The sequence below is a fragment of the Budorcas taxicolor genome, chromosome 12, assembly GCF_023091745.1.
Source record: "Budorcas taxicolor isolate Tak-1 chromosome 12, Takin1.1, whole genome shotgun sequence".
NCBI classification, from domain to species: Eukaryota; Metazoa; Chordata; class Mammalia; order Artiodactyla; family Bovidae; genus Budorcas; species Budorcas taxicolor.
The window spans coordinates 2,810,849-2,836,642 of record NC_068921.1 but is presented as its reverse complement, the minus strand read 5'-3'; the positions used below and the strand labels follow the sequence as shown (position 1 = coordinate 2,836,642).

Genomic DNA, 25,794 nt, shown 5'->3' with positions numbered 1-25,794 from the left:
ATAATGATGTTTAACAAAGAAGGACACATTTAAAGTTAAAAAAAAAAAAAAGAATCAAGGTTTCAAGGTAGATTGTGCTGGAGAAGTTTGCGAGCCTCCTTTCCCAATTTCTCTTTTCTAGGCCTTTTTCAAGGAGACAAAATGGTGCGTGAGCACTGCACAGCCACATAGAGAAGACATCTGTGAGGCACACAAAACCACTCTCTGAGTGAGTTTCCACAATTGTAAGCTGTGTGAGAGACTCCTGCACACAAATGAAAACCTGTATTGTACTGGTGAGACTCTAGGAAAAGTCTCCCACCAGACAACCCCTGATTCTATTTCATGGGGTCTCAGTCTCAATACACTCAGGAAAAAAAAGGTCACATGGTAGAGCTGGGGGTGGGTGTTTCAGGGCACTTGAGCTCTAGTAAAGCACACTAAGGTGTCTGTGCCCTTTCAAAAACACTACACAGTGAGTCCCTGGGTCCCTAACCTCCAACCTGGGTCAAGCAGTGAAGATCCTGGTGACATTTTTGCTCCCTTCAGAGCTACTGAGCTATGGGCTCAGACCTATCCAGACCACTGAAAAATCCCTCCTCCAAATCTTTGAACGAGCAGAAGAATCAAAGAAGCATCAGGGAAGCACTCCTAATTTGGCAGTCCTCTCAGAACTTCTGAGGACAAAGGGAAAACCACCGGCATGGTACTACTGAAGAGATAGTAGCGCCTCTCAAAGGTTTTCAGAGAGGACAATTCTCCACATAGGTATAGTCCAGTGCCTGTCACCAGTTACTAAGGTTGTTTTGGTCCCATTTTTCTCTATAATGGTTAAGTCGTCACCAGTAAAGGAATAACAAAAAACCCAACCTTTGGCTTATCAACCTTACATCATACTAAATGAAGTAAGTCAGACAGAGAGAGACAAATACTATGTGATATTACTTATATGTGAAATCTAAAGAAATAATACAAATCTCCTTATTTACAAAACAGAAACAGACTCACACACATAGAAAGCAAACATCATTACCAAAGAGGACAGGAGGAGGGGAGGGATAAATTACCACTATATATAAAATAAACAATAAGGATTTACTGTGTAGCACAAGGAGCTATATTCAATACCCTGTAATAACCTATGTGCGCATGCTGAGTCACGTCAGTCATGTCTGACTCTTTGTGACCCTATCAACTGTAGCCCACCTGGCTACTCTGCCCAAGGGATTCTCCAGCCAAATACTGGAGAGGGTTGCCATTTTCTCCTCCAGGAAATCTTCCTGACCCCATGATCGAATCTGCACCTCTTAAAAGGTAATAACCTATAACAGAAAATAATCTAAAGCTGTAAACTTGAAATAATACAGTACTGTAAATCAACTATATGCCAATTTAAAAAATTTTAAGAAATAAAAATAGAAATATGAACCGTGGTCAGAAAACATGAGTCTTGGCTTGCTAAATTTGTGACTATGTACAAAAGGAATTAATTGACTCTGATAAAAATAGTCTCCTAAGATCATTGCAACTATTACATGCAGTAATGAACATATTCAGAGCCTGGAAAACAATATGTGATCTATAAAATGGTGGTGGTAGTAGTAATAATACCAGTAATATTGGGTGTTATTGCTTTTATTACTAGTATCATTATTATTATTTCATAAAATCTGAAGGTAAGAAAAAAAGCAATGCAAATTTATTATATTCTTCTAAGCAGAGAAATAAATTAATCTCTTGAGCATCATCAATAGTCAGAAGATGCTACAAAACTGAAAGCTCTAGAGAAGAGAAAGTCTATAAAACTAGGCTATACGCAATTATGGAAAATAATCTAAGTTTTATATATATGTAGAGGAAAGGGTAAATGTCAATCCTTTGTAAAAGCAAGTACACACATTAACTGCATCTCTGTTGAGACTGGCAGAGACATTCCCAAGCAGTATTTCTGTAATATGCATTTCCTCTAAAATGGAGGCCTAATTGCTTAGTTATTCTAAATTGCAAAATAGAAAACAAAGGAGCAGTTTTGGCCATGTGGGTAAACAACAGATTTCTAAAAGCTAATTATCTCCTTATTTAATAGACTGAAGTTGTACCAAATGAGACATTTAAGTCTAATAAATAATAAACAAATTGCAAACCTAAAGACTAAAATATAGAAGCTGCTCATATAGTTTTTATTGCTCCATTAAATAAGCTCTTATTTACTTCCTCCACAAAACATAATTATATAACACTGGGTCCATTTCAAGACCCTTTTGATGTGCAATTTAAAAATTAAGTGAATCAACTTACATACTTGGGAAGTCTTAAAGCATAATACTTGAATTCTATTATCAAACACCTTATTCTTTTCCATGATTAAGAAACCGAAGTGCAGTTTTGAAAAAGTCATACATAATCACATAAATTCACTATTCGTCTCACTAGAAATGATCACATATAAGGATAGCTATGCACTTTAAATAAATTTTAGTGTCTATACTTACAAATTTCTACATCAGATATTTAATACTTTCAGTATCTTGCAAATTAAAATAACTCAAATTTAAACATCAACCTTAGAAAATGTATTCAAAATTCAGCCAATTAAAGACATCTTGAAAATGCAGTTGTTTGTTTTATGTAATATCAAACGATTCAACAGAAATAACAACTGCATATGTGAATATTTAAGAGACCTCCAGGCTCATCATTTCCAAACAGAATGAAAATGAGACAAATGGCCTTTTAATCCCATCACATGATAACACGAGATGGGGCGCTGCTTAGTCTTGCTGCTCTAACAGGTTTTTAATGCTGCACTTTTCTTCTCAGTAAAACTTAGCCCACTATTCAGTGTTTATTTTCATTCTACTAACAAAAATAACATTCGGAAATGAGAGTGATAATAAATAGTAGACTTTCAAATAGTTGTTTGCTCTCTTGCCAAGGGCAAGTAGTGATTTACAATGGATGAGAAAGAGCAGAAATTAAATTTACTCCACTACCTCAGGTGGTGATGCAAGAATTTGTACATCTGTGAAAATATAGTTCTTATTTGCATGATGAAAATACTACAGTCATAAAAATAGATGGAAGGAAGCTCCCTGTGTGTTTAGGGCAGGGCAGGGTTGAAGATTTTTCTCCCCTGTTTCATTCAGGATTATGTGTTCTACACACAAAAACAAGACAAAACAAACAGTTCCTGATCCAGAGAGGTGACAAAACACAACTGTAAATTAAACAATTTGCCCTTCTATTTTCTTTAGATAAAAGGAAAGTCAGGCTGATAACGTCTATAAAGATTACAGTAATAGTATGTTCTACATGAAAATAATAACACCCAGAAAGAAACACATGAAAATTTAGCTGATCTTCACAATAAGATGTTTAAAAAGTTCCCAATATTAGCATATATAGGATAGTAAATCACATGAGCCTAGTTATCCTAACAGTTTATAAGGAGCTTTGTAACCAATACTTTAAATTAGTCAGTCTGCTATCTTAATATTCTCCTTTCTGAGTTCTGAGGACCAAAATTCATCACGTGCACTAACCAACACAGCCAGTCTCCATTTCCACCTCATTATCTTGTCTTACTTTACTTCACATAACTTTCTATAATCTGAAATTATATTATATATATGGTTATGTATAAGATGTATAAAATAATTACAAATATAAGATAATAAGATAAGATAATGACCCTCATATTAGAATTTTAAACTTCATTACAACAGAAATCTTACTTGTCCTTATTTATCACTGCAATTCTAGCACACTGAGGGGGGTAAAGAACTGTGGCTGAATAAAAGAAACAAAAGTGGCATAGCTATTAATTTTTTCTATAACAATAAAATAATAATGGAAGACCTCAGCACTTATATTTTTCATAACAATATAATATCCAGTGACAAAAAGTATGTTCTATATCTATATGGAAAGAAAAAGGTTACTTCATATTTATACTATTTTTGAATATGAAGAAAGGTATCAACATATCAGTAATAATATATTTGATACTTATATGACTGACTTAGTTATAATAGCTACAATAATATTGAGACTGAATACCTAGTTTTTCTATGCTAATAATCATGGTATGTTTAAAGGAAAATTAAAGACCATTCAGAATAATCACTATTTACTGGGATTTCAGAAGAGGTCTTTTACTTTGGTGAGAAAATTATATGTTTATGTACCATAAAATTTGGGATATAGCCCTCAATTCTAGATTCTTTAAAATGCTATAGCCTATAAGAAAAAAAATTAAAACTTGAGTTACAAAATTTTCAAATTTTTTCAAAAGAACATCAAAGCTTTCTGCTGTACCAAAAGTTGTATCGTCTTTTATCAAAAGGCTTTGATTAAACCTTTTAAAAGAGTCACACATAATATAATATTTTTAAGATGTATTAAAGTATTTATTTAATAGTTTATATAAGTCAATGTCAGCCAGAATATTCTTTGAAGAATAATCTCCTGGAAAATGACGGAATGTATGGCACAAATGGACCTCAGCATCTAATGGTTTTGGAAATCTCTATCAAGTGAGAGGCTTACATTTATTTGAGACTCATCCATGATAAAACTTTTCAGACCATGTTGGGGGAAAATGTTCTGTAAAATAATCTAGTAGGTCAAAGGATGCAACAGAAAACTTTTCTTAAATTTATTTTAAAATCAAAAATATTCAATTTTATCTTAATAATTAAGAACAGAAAAGTAACAACCTTAACACAATATAAACAAACTATTGGACATAAATGATGGTTAAAATAGAACAGTTTTGACAGAACTCAGAAACAGATTCTAGCATATTAAAAACTACGTGTCAAATATATGAATAACTAAGACAGAATTACAAATAAATGGAGAAAATAGTATTACAAATAACTTAAACTAAAATAAAAATTGAAGTGGAATAAGAAATTATCAAAGGAATGATTTTCTAAACTTAGATATGATAGGAAAAAAGTCACAAAAGCAAAGATTACAATAAAATATTACATAAAAAGGAAGCAATTTATATATGGAATCTAGAAAGATGGTACTGATGAACCTATCTGCAAGGCATGTGGAGACGAAGACAGAGACTTATGGACACAGAGGGGAAAAGAGAAGTTTGGAAGAATTGAGAAGAGTAGCACTGAAACATATGCATTACCGTATGTAAAATTATCAGGTTGGTGCAAAAGTAATTTTGATTTTGCATTGTTGAGCTTTGACACCTGATACAGTAATACATGGTTATGTTATTTTTAAAAAAGTAAAAAAAAATTTTAATGTAAATATTGATACATAATGAATACATAAATCTATGAGAAAAATAAGACAATGCCACGCACAAAGGAAGAAATGCAAATGCACCGCAGACATTTGGAAAAAAGTCCAGTTTCAGTAGTACTCACAGAAATGCAAGTTAAGATAATAAAATACAACTTTTTAACCTATTAAGTTAACAAAAACCTTACAAAATGAGAAATAGCAAACCAAGGCACATTCATAAACTAAATAGTAAAAGTTGGTGAAAGTAGAAAAATATTTCTGGAAATCAGTTTGGTAGCATGCACCAAGAATCTTAAAACTATTTAACCTTTTTTCTTTCATATTCTAATAATTACAAACACTTTTCAATTACTTATGCATTGAGTGAGTGAGTGAAGTCGCTCAGTTGTGTCAGACTCTTTGCGACCCCATGGACTGCAGCCTATCAGGCTCCTCCATCCATGGGATTTTCCATGGAAGAATATTGGAGTGGGTTGCCATTTCCTTCTCCAGGAGATCTTCATGACCCAGGGATTGAACCCAGGTCTCCCGCATTGTAGGCAGACGCTTTACCGTCTGAGCCACCAGAGAAGTCCACTTATGCATTAGGTATGCACAAATAACTATCACACAAAAAAGTTGAAAATAAATATTTCTCTATGACCTCATACTGATGAATGTAAAATTAACTGCAAATTAAATTAGACATGATACTTTCAATGGATGCAATAACATAGATATTAAAAATTACAAATTAAAAATCACAATTTACATAAAATGAAACATTCTGGAAATTCAGGAAGTAATGTGAGACACTAAACTGTCCGTTGGCTAGAGTCATATAAATACTGTTAAAAGATAGAAGCTTTTAAAATTTAAAGAAAAATGGGTCAAGATATTAACAGTGATTCCTTGGATTATGGTCTTTTGATTCAAATACTTTTTAGGTGTCTTCTATGACATGAAATTACTAATTTCAAATTGGAAAATAAAATAAATGTAGGGCTTCTCTGGTGGCTCATAAAGTAAAGAATCCACCTGCAATTCAGGAGACCCAGGTTCAATCCCTGGGTCAGGAAGATCCCCTGGAGAAGGGAATGGCCACCCATTTGTCTTCTACAACAGGAAAATATTACTTTCAAATTGAAAAATAAAATAAACATAGTTATCTTTAAAAATGGAAGCTTCCTCCAGAAGAAAAAGAAAATTAAATGAAAATATTATTAAGATTACATTGGATACGAAGGTTCATTAAAACTTTTGCTTCCTGTCAGGTTTCAACTTTCCAGGTTGATTGCTAAGAGGCTTTGTATGACAGACCCTTAGGTAAAATCCCCACACAATACACAGTCAATCTGCCATCAAGCAACCCATCCAGATGACTTGTTTACCAAAACTCAATAAACTAATAATGTTCAAACACCTGAATGTCTGGTAAACTAGACAGTAATATATTATTTTAAAAGGTTTCCAGAAGCATCTTTTAAAAATCAATGCTAAATTGTCCTGATCTACATTGTGTTAACACTTTAAGATATTTCTGTGAACACTTTATGAATTTCAAGTGTACTCTTATAAACAAGAAATTGTGCTTGGATGATTTTTTAACCCCTGGGTAAAACTTGTGCAATACATCAAGGTACTCAGCTTACTTTATTAAAGATAAAATATGTCTGTAAAAATAGAAGTGAAGAAGGAAAAAAAAGCATCTTGGTTTTTACCCTCAGGGAAACTTCAGGTGAGTTTGCAGCCCTAAGTTGTAAACTATGGTAATTTAGCAGTGAGGCTGATAGATTTTAATTAGTCTTATACAGTCTTTGGTGGCTTGGAGGTGGAAGAACCAGGATTTAGAGGGGGCAAAAATATAACTATATTTTACCTCTTTTGCTTCTAAGTTAGTGATACCTTTTAAATTTAGAAAATATACATATATGTTTCTGCAAAACAATAATTTTTGTACTTTTTCTTTTCAATTTTTTCTAAGAACTTTTTATTAAAGAAGATTTCAAAGTAGAGAATTTCAAAATTTCAAAGTAGAGAAAATGGTATTGTGAACATAGCCTACCCTCCAAGTATCCATCGCTCAACTATACTAAGTACTATTTGTAGTCATTCTTGTGTCATCTGTACACATGCCTATTCGTCATGCAAGGCTATTTTGACTGAAATCCAAGACACTGCATCTTTTCCTCTATAAAACTTCACCATGAGTCTCTAAAAGACACTTTAAAACATATTCACAACAATGTTGTAATAATGTCTACAAGAAAAAACTAAAGCATTCAGATTTTTCAGACTACGTTTTTCTACATTTGTTTGGACTGCAGTATACATGAGTTCCATTTATAACAGCTGGTTGATACGTCTCTTAATCAATAAGTGTCCTCCCCATCATTTTTTCCGCCCTTCTTTAAGAGTATTTTGTTAAAGAAAATAGGTTACCTGTCCTGTAGAATTTCTCAGTTTCCTATAGTTGTTAATTTATTCACTGAAATAAATTATTGCAGACTGGTTATTTAAGTAGTAGCCAAAGAAATGCTCATATAATGGAACTACAGCAAAACCACCCATGACCAATGTCAGAATGAAAACACTACTTGTTATTAATCTGAAGTGGGGAAAACCCATAAAAGAAAGAATTGCTCTACTGTTTAAAAATAGAAATAAGTGAACACGTCTTCCTTTTTCACAGAAGGATATTAAACTGCCGATTAACCTTGGTATACAATATAAATAGCAAATTTGATAGTACTCACCAGTCTTCATCTCTAATAAGCGCTTTTTCTTTTGTTGGCGTTCAAATCTTTCCTTCTCTGCCAATTCTTTGGCTATCTTGGCACGTTTTTCTTTTTCCTCTTCTTCTCTTTTTTTGACATTCTCCTTCATTGCTTGCTGTTATAACCAAATTTTGGAAAATGATCAATTTAAACCACAATGATTAAACAAAGAAAATGTAAAATTATTCACCTGTAAAACTGCAGTTAAATATCTTTTTAGGTAATGGTTACCTCTTTAATTAGTAACACAGTCTTTTAAAAGATTAGCACATGAATCCTCGTTAAAAGTATTATGTATCTAAAAATACAACTGTTACGTTTAAGGCACCTGCATCTTAGTGAAATCAACTAAGAGAAGGAAGACAGAAACTAAAAATAAAAAAAGGACTTAATTTACAAATCAAAACTGTTTTCCTATATGTACCTCCAAAAGAGTGCCTAGCAAATGTATTACTCTCCCATACTTCCTTTAGTAAATAAACCACTGAGTACAAGAAAAATAACTTATGAAAAGATGATAAAAAGCAGAAATATTGTAATGGCTACTTTATATGACAATCTATGTTTCACAATTTCTTTCATACAGATAGAAGTATCAGAAGGATGACTAAAGAAATACATGGCATTTCAAAGTCAGGGCCTCTGTTCATCAAAACCAATAATGATAAGTGAAACACAAGATCTCAATAGATATGAGACTAGTTATTTTCATACTTTTTATAAGCTTTATGCAAATCAAGAAATGCCATTCCTGTGGCATTTGTAGGAATCAGCAGGTAAACATGAAGTTTTCAAAGTGCCAACAAACAGCATGTCATCACATTACAACCTCCTGTGGAGACTATTCTCAGCACCGATGAAGCCAAAGAGGTTATATAATTGCTAGTTTGAACTGTGGTGTTGGAGAAGACTCTTGAGACTCCCTTGGACTGCAAGGAGATCCAACCAGTCCATTCTGAAGGAGATCAGCCCTGGGATTTCTTTGGAAGGAATGAGGCTAAAGCTGAAACTCCAGTACTTTGGCCACCTCATGGGAAGAATAGACTCATTGGAAAAGACTCTGATGCTGGGAGGGATTGGGGGCAGGAGGAGAAGGGGATGACTGAGGATGAGATGGCTGGATGGCATCACGGACTCGATGGACGTGAGTCTGAGTGAACTCCGGGAGTTGGTGATGGGCAGGGAGGCCTGGCGTGCTGCGATTCATGGGGTTGCAAAGAGTCGGACACGACTGAGTGACTGAACTGAACGGAACTGAATTGCTAGTTTATCACTAATAGAATTAAGCAGAAAAGTGTATAATTAAACAAGTATGTGCCATGTTATTTTTGGTGAGGGTTTAATCTTCTTGACTATATTTTTTTGAACCCAAGAGATGGGGCAAGTCCTTCATTAGAAGTCAGATAATAAAGTTTGGTATTATTGATTAAAACAATTAAAAGGAAAACTGCAAGGGAAAAAAGGAGAAACAAAAAGAATAGAATAGAGGGAGTATTAACTCATCCATGCGAAGAATGTTTACTGAGAGACTGAGCTGTAGATGCATACACGCGAGCATGCTTAGTCTCTTGGTGTGTCCAACTCTTTCCAAGCCCCTAGATGGTAGCCCTCCAGGCTCCTCTGTCTATGGGATTTTCTAGGCAAGAATACTGGAGTGGGTTGCCGAGTCCTCCTCCAGGGGATCTTCTTGACCCAGAGATTGAGCAGATTCTTGACCACCGTTTACCTGGGAAGCCCTAACAGCAAGCGGTACTGTGTTAAAGACTTGAGATACATATTAATAGATCTAAAACAAGTTTACATTCTGTGTAATAGGTTGGGTCTGGAGGCAAAGACAGATTATAAACAATTAAATTCTCTAACAAGTATAATACTACAAAAAAAGGAGGGATGTGATAGATTTCCTGGAGAGTTATTTCATCTTATTTGGTCAGATAAGGTTTCCCTCTTGGTCTTAATTCAAGCTCAAAGTCAAGGAGCTATCTAGGTAATGATCTGGGGAGAGCCAAATGCAAAGGCTTTTGGTGGGCTGGCAAGAGAAGAGGCCAGTACGGTGGTGTTAAATGAGGTCAGGAGGTATGCAGGGACCTGATCATTTAGGATATTCAAGAACAAGATGAGGAGTTAGAGTTTCCTTCAAGGGAACTAGGAAACAACAAAAGATTTTCAAGTAAGAGAGTAAAACTAAGTAAAATGCAAGCTTAATGAAGCATTTTTGTTCCAAACTACCTTTTCAAAGATATGAACAGTCTTAGAAAATAGAGGCAGTGTTTCCCTCTGAAGCAAATGGATTTGTTTCCTGTCCAGAATGATAAACTGGGGCAACGGTCAAATAGTCTTAATTCTGAAAGAAGATTGGGTTTCCTAAATTCAGGATTTCCCTCCAGTAATACAAAGCACTGTGAGTGCAGGTATTAAACCCAGCCTTTTTCACATTGCCTTATGGGAATTCTGAGCTCAGAGATTCACAAATCTGGTTACTTTGGCTACTATTTTTGCTATAATAAACTATTCTTTGTTTCTGACCCATGGTCTTTTGCCTTCTACCAACATTCATGAAATTATGGAAATCAAGAAACTTTGGTAAATTCTCAGAAACTTCACAGATCATGACATATATTAACATTAAATGATATTGGTAAGCTATGAAATTCTAGCTCCAAAAATACATATTTTAATATGCAGTTAATTGTTTCCTCAAAATGGAATCTGCATCCTCTATTCTAGCTCTGAATAATTCTGTTCTTGTTCACTACAATGAAAGCACTAAGAGGCAGACGCAATACCTGAAAGCTGGTTACAGTTTATGTTTTCTCCGCTATGTGCCTTCATATTGATGTAGCATACGTTAAGCACCAGGTAGAGGACGACAGCTGCTATAAAGACGAACGTAGGCTAGGAAAGGAGAAGGCAACCCCAAAGTAGAAAATAAGTGGGCTCTTAAAGGCAAGTGTGTATGCCTGTGTGTGTGTGTGTGTGCACCCATGTAGGTATATGGAAGATGGGAAAGGACCACTGAACAGTGGTAGAGAAAGGACAGGCAAATATATGGGGATCAAACTTGTTTCTTGTTTGAGCAAGGAGTAAGAGGAACAGGTAATAGGTAAAAATATCATGTAGCTTTTATTTTTGAAACTTATTAAAGTATACAATTTCCAGATGTGAATTTTCTACTTTAATGACTAGATGCATTTCAATAAGAATATCAAATAGGTAACCTATTACTAGATATAACTGTCACGCCTTTTTAGTACTCCTTTGGGTAATAAAAAGTCAAAATTACTTCTCAGATCTATAGAAATAATGTTTACCTTGAGAAATAAGGTCTGAAGGAGTTCTTAAAGCTATATTCTTCTATGGAAAATGCACTATCAATTTCCATTTAAAAGACTTTCATTTAAAAATATCTTATTCTGACATTAGAAGAATTTTAGCTGGAAAAATACCAACAGACAGCACAGAAATAGGTATTTAGTCTGAAAATACTATCACAGTTCAAGTGGTAATTTGGGGGGTTTTTTCATGCTAAATTTTGAGAAGCAAAAGTAGCCTAAAACAGAAAAGTTGGTTCTAAAACCACATTATTCTAGATACAATTGCCTATTAGTTTCTTCAATTCCAAAATTTGAAGCCAGAAAGGAAGTTGAGGGTGAGTCACATATGAAGGTAAGAGCTTCTCAGGTGGTACAGAGGTAAAGAATCCGCCTGCCAATGCAGGAGACACAAGAAAGGTGGGTTTGATCCTGGGTCGGGAAGATCCCTCGAGTAGGAAATGTCAGCCCACTCCAATGGGAAGTGACCCAGTCAATGGGGTTGCACAGTCGGACAAGAGTGAGGGGCTGAGCACACACATGCACATATATGAAGACAGTTCGCTATCAATTTCTTTAAATCATCCTATGCTTTACCTGGTTTACTACATAGTCAGTTGGCAAGTAAAGTGCACTGCCCCCAACTGTCATCTATGTGATACCAAAAGAAATCCTGCGTGCCTGCAGAACTTGCAGACACAACCTGGTGCGTGCTTTTGTCTGAAAGATCCATGGGCTTACCAGTCTAGAGCAACGACACAGAGGGCTTTCAACCTTCAGACACATCTGGACTATTCATGGCAAAGGCATAACCAATAATCCACCTCCGTTCCTAAGGCTCATGTGCTTTTAATAATAACAAAAGACTCTAAAGTATCTATAAAAATACAGTAATAAAAATATACAGGTATACTAATGATGCATGCATATATACATACATGTTAACAAACAGATCCCTTGGAGGGCATGGCAACCCACTCTAGTATTCTCGCCTGGAGAATCCCATGGACAAAGGAGCGTGGCGAGCTACAGCCCATGGGGTCACAAAGAGCTGGACACGACTGAGGAGACTATACACACACATGTTCATGTACGCACACATATGGGTGCATGTGTGTGTACTCTGGAAGAAAATAAAACACACCAGTTCACAGTCGTTTTCCTATAATATATGCTTTCTACATAACTAAATGCAATAAAATGAACTTTGTCACAACTAGTTTAAATATACATTACAGCAATATACAACATACTTTCCCGCAGAGAAACCAAAATAACCCAAAGCCAGTAAAATTAACCGGATGTGTAGGAACGTAAAACTTAGAAGTCTGGCACTGTAATCCTCTATAATATGTGCCTACTATAATTTTTTTTTTTTAGTTTTTTTGATATTTGCCGTATCCTTGATTGTAAACTACAATGATTTATTTTCTTCACTCAACATTATATTTCTAAGATTCATCCATATGTTTATGTATAAATTATGCTTCCTTGTCACTGTTTATAAAATTAAATTGGGTATTATTGTTTACTCTCCTGTCAGTGGGATTTGGGTTGTTTCCAATTCTTGAGCTATGATGAATCATGCAGTTGCAAACATTCTTGTACATTTCCCTGTGTATATACGTATGAGCTTTCTTTTTTTGTTGTAAATGGCAGGTCTCATTGAGTCTTAGATTTGTTTAGAAACTGCTGACAGATACTCTTTAAGTGAAAGAGCACACTCCTTCATTATAGAACATAACATTTTAGAACAGAAGGACTGAGGTTAAGTATTGTTTGTCTCAGTTCTAAAAACACATAAAGTTTTAGGTTCCATTGTGGGTGAGGACAAAATAGTTTGAAATTCACTGCTTTCTAGGATAGGAGCACAACTGATGAACAAAACAAGAGGTTCATCTTCCGTTTTTCTACTAAATGAGGTCAAAATGCTTTCCAAGTGACTGAGCCAATGTACACTTCCGCCATCAACACATCATCATAGCTAACATACTCACTAATACTGTTATCAGTGTTTTATCTATACAGCAGGTATACAATAGTATTACATCATGTTTTTAACCTGTGTATCTATGGTTACTAATTCAAGCATTTTCTCACCCATTTACAAAATATTTGCATTTCCTATTCTAATGAAATGCCTCTTCATATCTCTTATCCACTGTTTCATTACATTATCATTTTCTTAATGGTTTACAGCTCTTTAAATATTCTGGATACTATTTTTTGTTAACTTTATGCTTTTTAAAGCATAAATATCCAGCATGTAATATCCTGGTTTTTACATATCATTGTGCATTATTTACATTGCCTTTTTGTAAACAGAAGTTCTCAAATTTACATAGTAGCCAAAAACCTCTTTTCCTTCATTGTTCATACCTTTAATACATTATTTAGGAAATCCTTCCATACATGAAAGACAACAATATTCTTCCATGTTTTCTCCTCAAATTCTTAAATGATGTCGTTCATATTTCAGCACCTATGTTATTTAACTGGGATCAACATTTGTGAATACATTTGTGAGTAAAATGAGGTATGATTCCAATTTAATTTTTTCACATGAAAAATGAGTTGACCCATAACGATTTCACAAGTAGCCTATCCTTTCCATCACTGACTTACAAAGCCACTCATCTGGATTTTAAGTGTTGATGTTTTGGAGCTGTTTCACTCCATTTGATCATTGTATCCATGTCTGCACCAATACCACGCATGTGTGCGTGCTAAGTTGCTTCAGTATGTCCAACTTTTTGCGACCCTGAGGACTGTAGCCTACCAGGCTCCCCTGAGCATGGGATTCTCCAGGCATAAATACTAGAGTGGGTTTCCACGCCCTCCCCCTTGGGATCTTGCTGACCCAGAATCAAACCCACGTCTCTTATGTCTCCTACAAAGGCTGGAGGGTTCTTTACCAGTAGTGCCAACCATTTTGTTTTAATTATTATAGTGTCTTAAGGTGAGCCCTCTTCACCAAATAATGGAAATTTAACTCTTAGCTAATATAGTACAGTACTCAAGAATGAAAAATATAAAAACTGGAAAAGAAGAAGCCTTTATGTTATCTATGAATAATTCAAAAAGGAATCTACAGGAAAATTATTAAAAATAAGAGACTTTATCAATGGAATATATAAAATGAACTACATTTTGTACACTAGTTACAAAATATTGGAAATTGTAATTTTTTATAAAGAAATCATTAATAATGGAATAATAAATGATAACAAAGAGAAGATACAGATAACAAAAGATTTCTTCTTCTTCTTCTTCTTTAGAAATGACTTCACTATTCTCAGGCCTTTGCTTTGTCATCTATAGTTCAAAACAGACTTATTAAAGTTGTTGAAAATGCCTATTACGATTCTGAACAGAACTACTGATTCTATAGTTAATATAGAATTGGTATCTTTATATTAGTATTTAATCTACTTATGAACATGATATGGCTCTCCATTCAGTTTTGTCTTTTAAGAAAGTGAAGGTGAAAGTCACTCAGTCATGTCTGATTCTTTGTGACCCCATGGACTATACAGCCCATGGAATTCTCTAGGCCAGAATACTGGAGTGGGTAGCTTTTCCCTTCTCCACAGGAGCTTCTCAACCAGGAATCAAACCCAGGTCTCCCGCAATGAAGGCAGATTCTTTACCAGCTGAGCTACAAGGGAAGCCCAAGAATACTGGAGCGGGTAGCCTATCCCTTCCCCAACAGACCTTCCCAGTACAGGAATCAAACCACGGTTTCCCTTTACCAACTGAGCTACTGTCTCTTTAAAGTCTACTGACAAAAACTGAGAATTTACACCATTCAGGTCTTGGGCATCTTCTGTTATCTGTGTCTTCTCTTTGTTGCCATTTATTATTCCATTATCCAATATAAGTGATGTCTTTCTAAAAAAACATAATTTCTAATATTTTGTAACCAATGTATAAAATGTAGTTCATTCCATATATTTCATTGATAAGTCTCTTATTTTTAACAATTTTCCTGTAGGTTCATTTTTGAACTATTCATAGATAACATAAGAAGTAATTACCTTCTTCTTTTCCAGTTTTTATATTTTTCATTCTTGAGTACTGTACTGTATTAGCTAAGAGTTAAAATTTCCATTATTAGGTGAAGAGAGTCCTTCATTTCACATTGCGGGATAGAGGTTTCAACTAGATTATTTCCTTTGCTTTAAAAACTGAAAAATCAGGGTTGGATTTTATTAAGTGTTTTCTTGATGTATTGAAACTATTAATGTAGTGATGTGAATATTCTAACACAATACACACTTCCATTTCTGAGATAAACTCAACTTGGACATGGAGAATGTATTCTTTTGAACATTTTGTCATAATTTTTTTAACACTCTATTAGTTTAGAATAATCATTTAAAAATTGAGAAGCCTCATCCATAAAATTTTCCAGGCCAAGTATTTAATTTTTTGGCAGATTTGAAAAGTCATTAAATTAAAATTATTTTAGAGAAGACTTTCTTGAGAGTCCCTTGGACTGCCAGGAGATGCAACCAGTCCATCCTAAAGGAGACCAGTCCTAGGTGTTCACTGGAAGGACTGATGCTGAAGCTGAAACTCCAATACTTTGGCCACCTGGTATGAAGATCTGATTCATTGGAAAAGACCCTAATGCTGGGAAAGATTGAGGGTAGGAGGAGAAGGGGATGACAGAGGATGAGATGGTTGGATGGCATCACCAACTCGATGGACATGGGTTTGGGTGGACACTGGGAGTTGGTGATGGACAGGGAGGCCTGGCATGCTGCGGTTCATGGTGTTGCAAAGAGTCGGACACAACTGAGCGACTGAACTGAACTGACAGACCTATTCAAGCTTTCTATTTCCTTTAAAGTCAGCTTCAATACGAAATCTTTTCCTTACGAACTTATCTCATCAATCTTTCCCATTCTGGCCGGCAAATTTCTTAAATTATGCTTTCTCTTTTTAGTATCTTTTACATTTAGAATTATATTCTTTCTTATATTCTCAATACTTTTTTTTTCTTCAATCAGTCTCTTCAGAAGTTTAACTTGTCTTTCCAAAATAACCATATTTTTGTTTTTAAAAATTCTCTAAAGTCATTTTTCTCCCTTTATTTCCTTCTTTTATTTTCTGGGTTGTATAACTGTTTATAAATTTCTCAAGTCAGATGCTTAGTTTATTAATTTTGCCTTTCTGATTTTTTTTTAATTTACTTATTTTTTTAATTGAAGGATAATTGTTTACAGAATAATGTTGTTTTCTGTCAAACCTCAACATGAATCAGCCATAGGTATACATATATTCTCTCCCTTCTGAATCTCCTTCCCATTTCCCTCCCCACCCCTCTCCTCGAGGTTGATACAGAGCCCCTGTTTGAGTTTCCTGAGACACACAGCAAATTCCCATTGGCTATCTATTTTACATATGGTAATGTAAGTTTTGCTGAGTCTGAAACTCCAATACTTTGGCCACCTGACGCGAAGAGCTGACTCACTGTAAAAGACCCTGATGCTAGGAGGGATTGGGAGCAGGAGGAGAAGGGGACGACAGAGGACGAGATGGCTGGATGGCATCACTGACTCGATGCACATGAGTTTGGGTGAACTCCGGGAGCTGGTGATGGGCAGGGAGGCCTGGCGTGCTGCGATTCACGGTGTTGCAAAGAGTTGGATGTGACTGAGCGACTGAACTGAACTGAATGTAAGTTTTCATGTGACTCTCTCCATTTAATACAAAGACTAGCATATAAATTTCTTTATATCAATATTTCTGTGCTCTGAAGAATCAAAGCTACTCCATTTTGTAAGGTTCCGGGGAAAAAAGCCTTCAGAAATCCCCTGACCTCACCCCACCACCTGCGAACCAATCAGAACCTTTGGCCAGCCCGGGAAATTCGAATCAAGCCCGGGGGAAAGGAGAACCAATCAGAACTCAACACCTAACCCTTCACCAGAAGGTGACCAATCAGACCCGGAGACTCCCGTTTTTCAAATTTTTTGCGCGATAATACCCTATATAAGCAATGTAACCCAGAGCTCAGGGCTCCTCCCTACAGCTGCTGCGTCGGTATTGGTGGGAGCCCCAGCTCGAGCTTGGTAATGAAAACTCTCTTGCTTTTGCATCGGATATTGGCTCCCTGGTGGTCATTGGGAGATTTCGCGACTTGGGCACAACATGCTCCACAAATTCTGATTTAAGTACTGTTCTGGTCTATTTTTTCTATGATTTCTTCCTTGATACATGAGCTACTTAGTATGTTTTTAGATTTGTTTCTAAGTGGCTTTAAAACATCACCCTTTTAAATTTTATTTCACATTTCAAATCTCTTTGATAAGGAAATGGTAACCCACTCCAGTATTCTTGCTGGAGAATACCATGGACAGAGGAGCCTGATTGGCTGCAGTCCATAGGGTCAGAGACAGTCAGATCCAATTAAAATGACTCAGCATGCACACATTTCAGATCTCTAGTATATGATCAACTTGATAGAAGATCCACCTGTGATTGAGAAGAATATGTGTTCTTTAACTGCTGGGTGGGGTTCCATATACATGTATAATTGAATTGTTTAAAGCTCCTATGTCTTTAGTAATATGTTTATGCTTGACTCATCTGTAAGTCTATGGGGTCACACAGAGTCAGACACGACTGAAGCAACTAAGCACCACCAGCAGCAACTGTAAGTTAGAGAATTTTGTTGTTGTCCAACATAATGCTATATCTGTCAACTTATTCCTATAGTTTATCATATTTTACATGTCTGCCTTGGTATTATGTTATAATGCACATGCAAGTTTTTGAACTGTATCATTCTGGTGAATTAAGCTTTTTATCATCATGAAGTAATATTCCCTTAAGTCTATTTTATGTTTTTCAGATCTTACACTATTCCTTCTATTTGTCCTCCTTTATCTATGCTCCTTTTAGACATTTTTCTGTGTTTGTTTTACTTCATATATCTTTCTTCATCCATTTCTCCTCTTCCAGTTTGGGGCTTACACTATTTTTTACTGGCTATACTTGTAATTTTATCACACAAATTAACAAAGTTTCAAGTTAATTGATATTCTGACCTCCCTTTTTCCTCTTTGAACAATACAGAGAATATAAATATCTGAACTCCAAACAACATCTCTTTCAATTTACTTCACGATTTGTCCAGTAGTTAAGCTCTGTCCCATTCTCTGCAAAGGAACTACACATTGTTTTACTCTATACTTTATTGCTAAACATTTAGCTTCATAGTAGGTATGCCCTCTTGTCTCTCAATTTTTTCCTTGAAAAGAAAACTCTGTTTCTTGAAATGTCTCCTTCAGAGCAGGGGTGAGCAAACTACAATTCTTGGATCAGTTACATATTTTTATGAATACCGTCTTATTGGAACATAGTCACATGCATTTGTTTATCTACTGCCCATGGCTGTTTTTGCAAGCTATAGCAGAGCTGAGTAGTTGCAACAGAGACTCTATGACTTGCATGTATTTACTGTCTGATCATCAAGAAGTCTGCCAAACCCTCCTCTAGAAAGTCTTTTAACAAAGGGCTATTCACAGGAAACACCTTTATTATTAGTTAATCTGTAATTGGTTTAATTTTGTCCTTATTCTATAAAGAGCTTATGCTGAATATCCCATTTTAAAAGAACTTTTTTTTCTTAACATTTGAAAATACCTCAGTGTCTATTTGTTCCCATTTTTGCTAACAGAAAGTTATTTGCATTTAATTGTTGATGCACACCGATCATGTCTTTTCTTTCTGTCTGCATTTAAGATCTTGTATTTTACTATTCTAAAGTTTCACTACAATATTTTCTTGAAGTGAATTTCATTTTATTAATCTGGCTTGGTATAGGTTATGCTTCCTATTCTGCAGATATTTGATCTGGAAAACCCACAGCCATCATTTTGAATGTTGTCTTTCATTCATTACTTTGAGTATCTATTTGAGACATTTCATAGTACAGGATGAAGGCCTTCTACACCCTGTCTTCCATGTTTCTTTACATTTCTAATCTTAGTCTCTCCCTGGACTGTATTCTGGACAATTTCCTTAGAGCTAGTGTCTAATTCAGCATTTCTTTCTTCAGCAGAGTATAGTTTCCTGTTTTGGCGTTGTAGTTCAGTCACTCAGTCGTGTCGGACTCTGCAACCCCATGGACTTCAGCCCACCAGGCTTCTCTGACCTTCACTATTTCTTGGACATTGCTCAAACTCATGTCCATTGTGTCGGTGATGCCATCCAATCATCTCATCCTCTGCTGACTCCTCCTCTTTCCCTCAATCTTTCCCAGCACCAGGGTCTTTTCCATTGAGCCAGCTCTTGGTATCATGTGGCCAAACTATTGGAGCTTCAGCTTCAGCATCAGTTCTTCCAGAGAATTTTAAGGGTTGATTGCTAATGAATATTCAGGTTGACTTCCAATGAATATTCAGGTGGACAGTGACTGTAGTCATCATCCAGTGATTCTGGAGCCCAAGAAAAGAACGTTTGCCACAGTTTTCATTGTTTCCCCATCTATTTGCCATGAAGTGATGGGACCGGATGCCTTGATCTTAGTTTTGTGAACGTTGAGTTTTAAGCCAACTTTTTCACTCTCCTATTTCACCTTCATCAAGAGGCTCTTCAGTCCCTATTTACTTTCTGCCATAAGGTTGGTGTCATCTGCATATCTGAGGTTATTGATATTTCTCCCTGCAATCTTGATTTCAGCCTGTGCTTCTTCCAGCCCGGCATTTCTCATGATGTACTCTGCATATAAGTTAAATAAGCAGGGTGACAATATATAGCCTTGACGTACTCCTTTCCCGATTTGGAACACCATGTCTGGTTCTAACTGTCATTTCTTGAGAATTCGGCATACAGATTTCTCAAAAGGCAGCTAAGGTGGTCTGGTGTTCCTATCTCTTTAAGAATTTTCCAGTTTGTGGTGATCCACACAGTCAAAGGCTTTAGTGTAGTCAGTGAAGCAGAAGTAGATGTTTTTCTGGAACTCTCTTGATTTTTCTATGATCCACCTTATGTTTGCAATTTGATCTTTGGTTCCTCTGACTTTTCTAAATCCAGCTTGTACATGTTGAACTTCTCATCTCATGTACTACTGAAGCCTAGGTTGAAGGATTTTGAGCATAAACTTGATAGTATGTGAAACGTGTGTCTGCTGTTTAATTCATGTTTAATTTCAACCATCATACCTACATTTTCTTAAATTATATTTGGTTCTTTTGCAAACCTACTTGGTCATCTTTGGTAATCTTCAGTTTCTCTCTTTAATTTCATCTGCTATTTCCTTTAACATTTCACAAATTATAATTCAATATGTAGAGTCTCAGGGTTCTTACAGGATCATTTCACCATACAGCCCCTTGTTTCTCTGTGTGTTTGTTGATTGTGATTAAGTGTTCTTATTTGATTGAATTTAATTTGTGAGAATCTTGAGGATCTAAATTATAACTGCCTCCTGCACAGACCTTTTAATTTACTTCTATAAATAATCCGGTATCATTTGTAACCTGTATAAGTTTAATTTCCTTTTGTCCTGGTCTTTGTGTATATTTCTTATTTGGTGTACTTACCCTGCATTTAGCCCTGGTCTTAATCTTGGCTTTTCCCTTTTGTGTATCTACGCTCAACATATTAAGTTTCAGCACCGCTCTTTTCTCCTTAATTATTTTTACTCTCAGAGATTTCCCTTACTTTCACACAATACAGCCATGGTTTAGAATGCTTTGTTGAACTGTGGTGAGATGAACCTTTAAGAATCCCTATTACCATACCTTGAAAAGCAAAGTCCTTAAAAAATGAGTTCTAACAGAAGGCTGACCAACACATAGATCTTTACTTCTTAAATACTTTAGTATAATGTAGTAGTTCTTACACACTCCCCTGGGTACTTTATACATTATGTTTTAGAATCTAAAGGTAAACAACTTAACACTGCATACCCATATAAAATGAGTCCTAGGCAGGCACTCAGAAGAGTTTGCTGAATGGAATCAATGTCTTTAAAAATACAGTAAGTATGACATTTCACTGCTTTCAGAAATTATTTTTAAAAATCTGAGCTTATTACTGTATACTATAGAGAGCATACTGGTTAGAAGGAAGAAATCTTAAGTCATACTGTCTTTGTTTTAAACTCCACCTGGCACTAAATAGCTGTGTGACTTGTATCTCAGTTTCCTCTTTGGTAAAATGGGCAAAATAATACTTACTTTATGGGGATATTGTAAGAATTACATAAATTAATACAAGAAAATGGCTCACAGAAGGGCCTGACACACAGTAGCCCTTATATAAATGTTAGTGCCTATTCCTACTATTAGTAGTAATATTATATTATTACAAACATAGATTTTTCATTATTACTATATCATTAACCAAATACCTCAAATACACAATTATTTATCCAGCAACAAATCAAGGAAGAGCCACTTTCAAGCTTATATCATTTATATGTTTCTATCAAGAAAATGGGCTAATGCCAGTTTTCACAGATCTTATGAGAATTATAAATTCCTTCCATCCAGAGATGTTGGAATATGATTGGACATGGAGTTGACAGGAAGCACCATTAAAGCATTCATACAACACACCAGGGAAAATAAAGAGTTGAATTAAACATGGAAGTTAGATGTATTCCTGACCTCAAGTCTAGCTATTTACCGCTAAAGATTTAATTCTTATATATATGAATTGTACTTACAAGTATACTTTATGGGGATACTATAATAACTAAATGAATTAATACAGATAAGTGGCTTATAGAAGTGCCCAGCATACACACATACAGACACTAATATTGTTTTTAATATACTTTATGAGACTTTTTTTTTTCCTGGAAAAGTTTAGTTTTCTGTGCTTTCCCAAAAAAGTCCTCACTTGAAATTTGGGATTTTTGATAAATTAACTTAAAACATTACCCAATGATACAATTAATAATTGCTTTATTTTCTCCTCAAAGTAAAATTTTTGAAATTTATTTTTAGTTGGAGAGTAATTGCTTTACAATATTGTGTTGGTTTCTACCTTACATCAACATAATCAGCCATAGGTATACATATATGCCCTCCGTTTTGAACCTCCCTCCCACTTCTCACCTCAGTCCACCCCTCTAGGTTGCCACAGAGCTCCGGTTTGAGTTTCCTGTGCAAATTTTTAAAAATCAATGTGCCTGTCACCCTCTCCTCAAAAAGCCTAAGAAATAGTGTATATTCCAAATAGGCCTTTAGTTGAGAAACATCTGTCTTACTTATAAGATACAACTGTACTAAAATATGAACCTTGGAGTACACAAGTAGACTTGCACAGATCCTGACTTTCTGATTTTACTTCTTATTTGATTGTTTCCTATTTAAATAGTTTAATCTGCCCACCTCAACACTGCTCAACACAAGATAATTTCTTATATATTTCTATAACAGAAAATTCATGGCAATTTTATTAAATAAAAAAGTTATAACTATCTCCTTGTCCAGAGTTATATTCTTGTCAACATTAATGAATAGTTAAGCTATGTAAGCCAGGAATTTCTTAGTACAGTTTTTACTAAACACAAAAATCTTTTCTTCTTGCCTAAGTGGTCAATTTTGTATCAAATCCCTGAAATGAGTTAAGACAAAGTGAATTTAAATCTGCATGCTTTTCAGAGAGATGGGTATTAGGACTATGAAGACATAGGCTAATTTTCTCAAAGTAAATCATAGAAGAGTCCAGCACATTCCCACTAAATGCTTGTTAGGACTTAACTTAACCTTAAAAAGAGGCAATGCTCAGCTTTATGGCATGACTGCTTCCTAGAAATTCTTCACAACTACCTTAGAAATGCATTCCTGTACTCCTAATTATATGGAACATGAAAGAAAAAAAATTAGATAATTAATACCAGTCAAAAAACCCTCTAAGGATATAAAAGGTATGTGATCTATGTATCAGCTTTCCATCAAAATTATTTTTTAACTAAATAGATTGTAACTACTTCATGAAAAACAAGTTTATTCTTAGAAACCTCTATTTGCAATAATTACAAGGTACATGCTTTAGAAAGGCATCTAGAATGACAGTAAAAATTAATCAAGTTATGTCCTCTGGTATTACCAAATCCAATTTAAAAATGCTATTAATGAGAACTGTGAAGCATGATATCCTGGCACCAAAATTTCATCACCTTATCATTCACGACAAGGTGTTATTAGTTGAACTCTCCAAGACCTGTGAAACTTATGAAAACAGAAAACTATCCTTTGAGAATGTCCCAAAGGATGCCCAGGTACTTATGATTAAACAGTTTTAGCTTCAAGTTGCTCTTTACCAAATTACATATTAACTCATTAGGGACTTAATGTTACTGACCTTTCATAATAGTGCTATGAGTTTGTTTGCAATTCCTTCAAGCACTTTCTAAAATTTTCAAATAAATGAGATTTTTCAAGCTATTCAACAATGTATTTAATAAATAAATAAAGTATGAAATGTTCATAATTAAGATTTTCCCAAAGTAGAACTTGATTTTTCCATTAAACATGTTTTCTTCCCTTGTATTTGGAAGTGATATACTGTAAATATATTCTTTTTATATCCCAATCATTAGGCTAAATAAAGGCATGACTAGACACAAGACAGCAACCATGAGGAAGAGTGCTTAGAGACAGGCCTGTTGACAGGACAGCCTTTTTTTTTTTAACTATTGCTAATCAGTTCTTCAGGGAAATCATCCAGTCAAAACCCAGCAACTTTCATGTAAACCTGGTAATGTTTAAACATAACATAAAAAGTAGCCTTAAGTCAGGTGTTTTTTTTTTCCCTCTTTCTGTCTCTTTGCTCAGAACATGGAAGACCAGTATCTTTAATGTACAAAGAATATGCCATTTTATTCACTTTCATTTGTGGTATGCTAGTTAAGTGCTATCTTTTCAATTATGTGAGTTAATATACTTATTATGATGTATCAGCTATTTAGTTGAGTTCTTTTTTCTCCATTGCCATGCTTATTAATGTTTTAAAATAATCTAGTCTTTCTAGATAAAGAAGATGCAGTACATATATAAAAAGGAATATTACTCAGCCCTTAAAAAGAAGGAAATAATGCCATTTACAGAAACATGAATGGACCTAGACTGTGGCACAAAGTAAGTCAGAAAGAGGAGAAATATCATATGACATCCCTTATATGTAGAATCAGGAATGATATAAATCAACTTACTTACAAAACAGAGACACACAGATGTAGAAAAAGAACTTATGGTTGTCAGGGGAAAGGGAGAGTTAAGAGGTCTGGGAAGGTCATGTACACATTGCTACATTCATAATGGATAAACAACAGGACCTATTGTATAGCACATGGAACTCTATTCAGTGTTATTGCCAGCCTGGATGGAAGGGGGACTGGTGGGAAAATGGATTCACGTACATGTATGACTGAGATCCTTCACTCTTCACCTGAAACTACAATAACATTCTTAATCGGCTATAACCCAATATGAAATATTAGGTTGGTGCAAAAGCAATTTCACTTTTACATTCTTGTACTTTGCTGTTTGATATTAGAATACATTCTTAAATAAATGTGGTTACATTATTTTAAAAAACTATCTAGTCTTTACTTTGTGAGATATTATTTCAGTAAACAAAATATTTAAAATGTAAGAGATACATTAATACAAATCACCAGTGATTTATTCATACAGAATCTGTCAGTCAAATGCATTTATTATCCCACTGAGCAATGCAAAGAAGAAATCGTATAGGTAAAGAGAAAAGTTAAGCCAATTAATCTAGGTGTAATCGAGAAAAAAGATTAGAAGAACCTAACAGAATTCATTTTCAAGTTGTAAACCCAAATATTCAGCACCTGGAACCGATGTAATTCTTTAAATAAACAGATACTAAAGGATAAGAATAAAAGAAGATCCAATAGAATATTTATTTTGTTCTAGGTTTGGAGCTTTATACTTCTAAGTATGATCTTGCAATAACAATAGTTCCAGTGAAGGTAATTTTCAAATTGTATCCCCACTAAAATCAGGATAGAAGACACTCCCTATTAGAAATACATAAGCTGGCTCAACAACCAATCCCAGGAACTTTACATGATTTTCTTCTCTCTGATAAACTACAGTAAGACCATCTTCAAGATTTCAGGAACACATAGAAGATGCTTACTGCCCTTGGAGTTTCTGCTGGTCACCTACTTGGTCTATACAGTAATCATCAGAAATGATATTCAGAGCTGACAAAAATCAATTCTGGGTAATTTAAATGACTTGGCAAACGAGATTTGTGCTAGCTGTCCTATATACAAAAATTTTACTAAATATCTTCTCATTGGATAATTTCATTTTTGTTCAGCAAATCACTAGTTTTAGTATTTACTGGAAAGATAAGTTGTATTTAATCGACAAAAGCAGCAGGACAAAATGAATTAGAACTGATTTTATATTTGCTTACTACACAGTCATCTTTCAATCACATGAAACCAAGTTCAACTTAAAGTC

The 25,794-nt window shown here is 34.9% G+C and overlaps 1 protein-coding gene across 1 annotated transcript in view; it reads right to left on the bottom strand.

The window, feature by feature from the left end:
- DIAPH3 (diaphanous related formin 3) overlaps positions 1-25,794 on the bottom strand; it is a 571,880-nt gene that overhangs the window by 178,886 nt on the left and 367,200 nt on the right. The window contains exon 25 of the mRNA XM_052650016.1: positions 7,989-8,124. Within this exon, the coding sequence (XP_052505976.1) occupies positions 7,989-8,124 (136 nt within the window). The remainder of the gene's footprint in view (positions 1-7,988; positions 8,125-25,794) is intronic.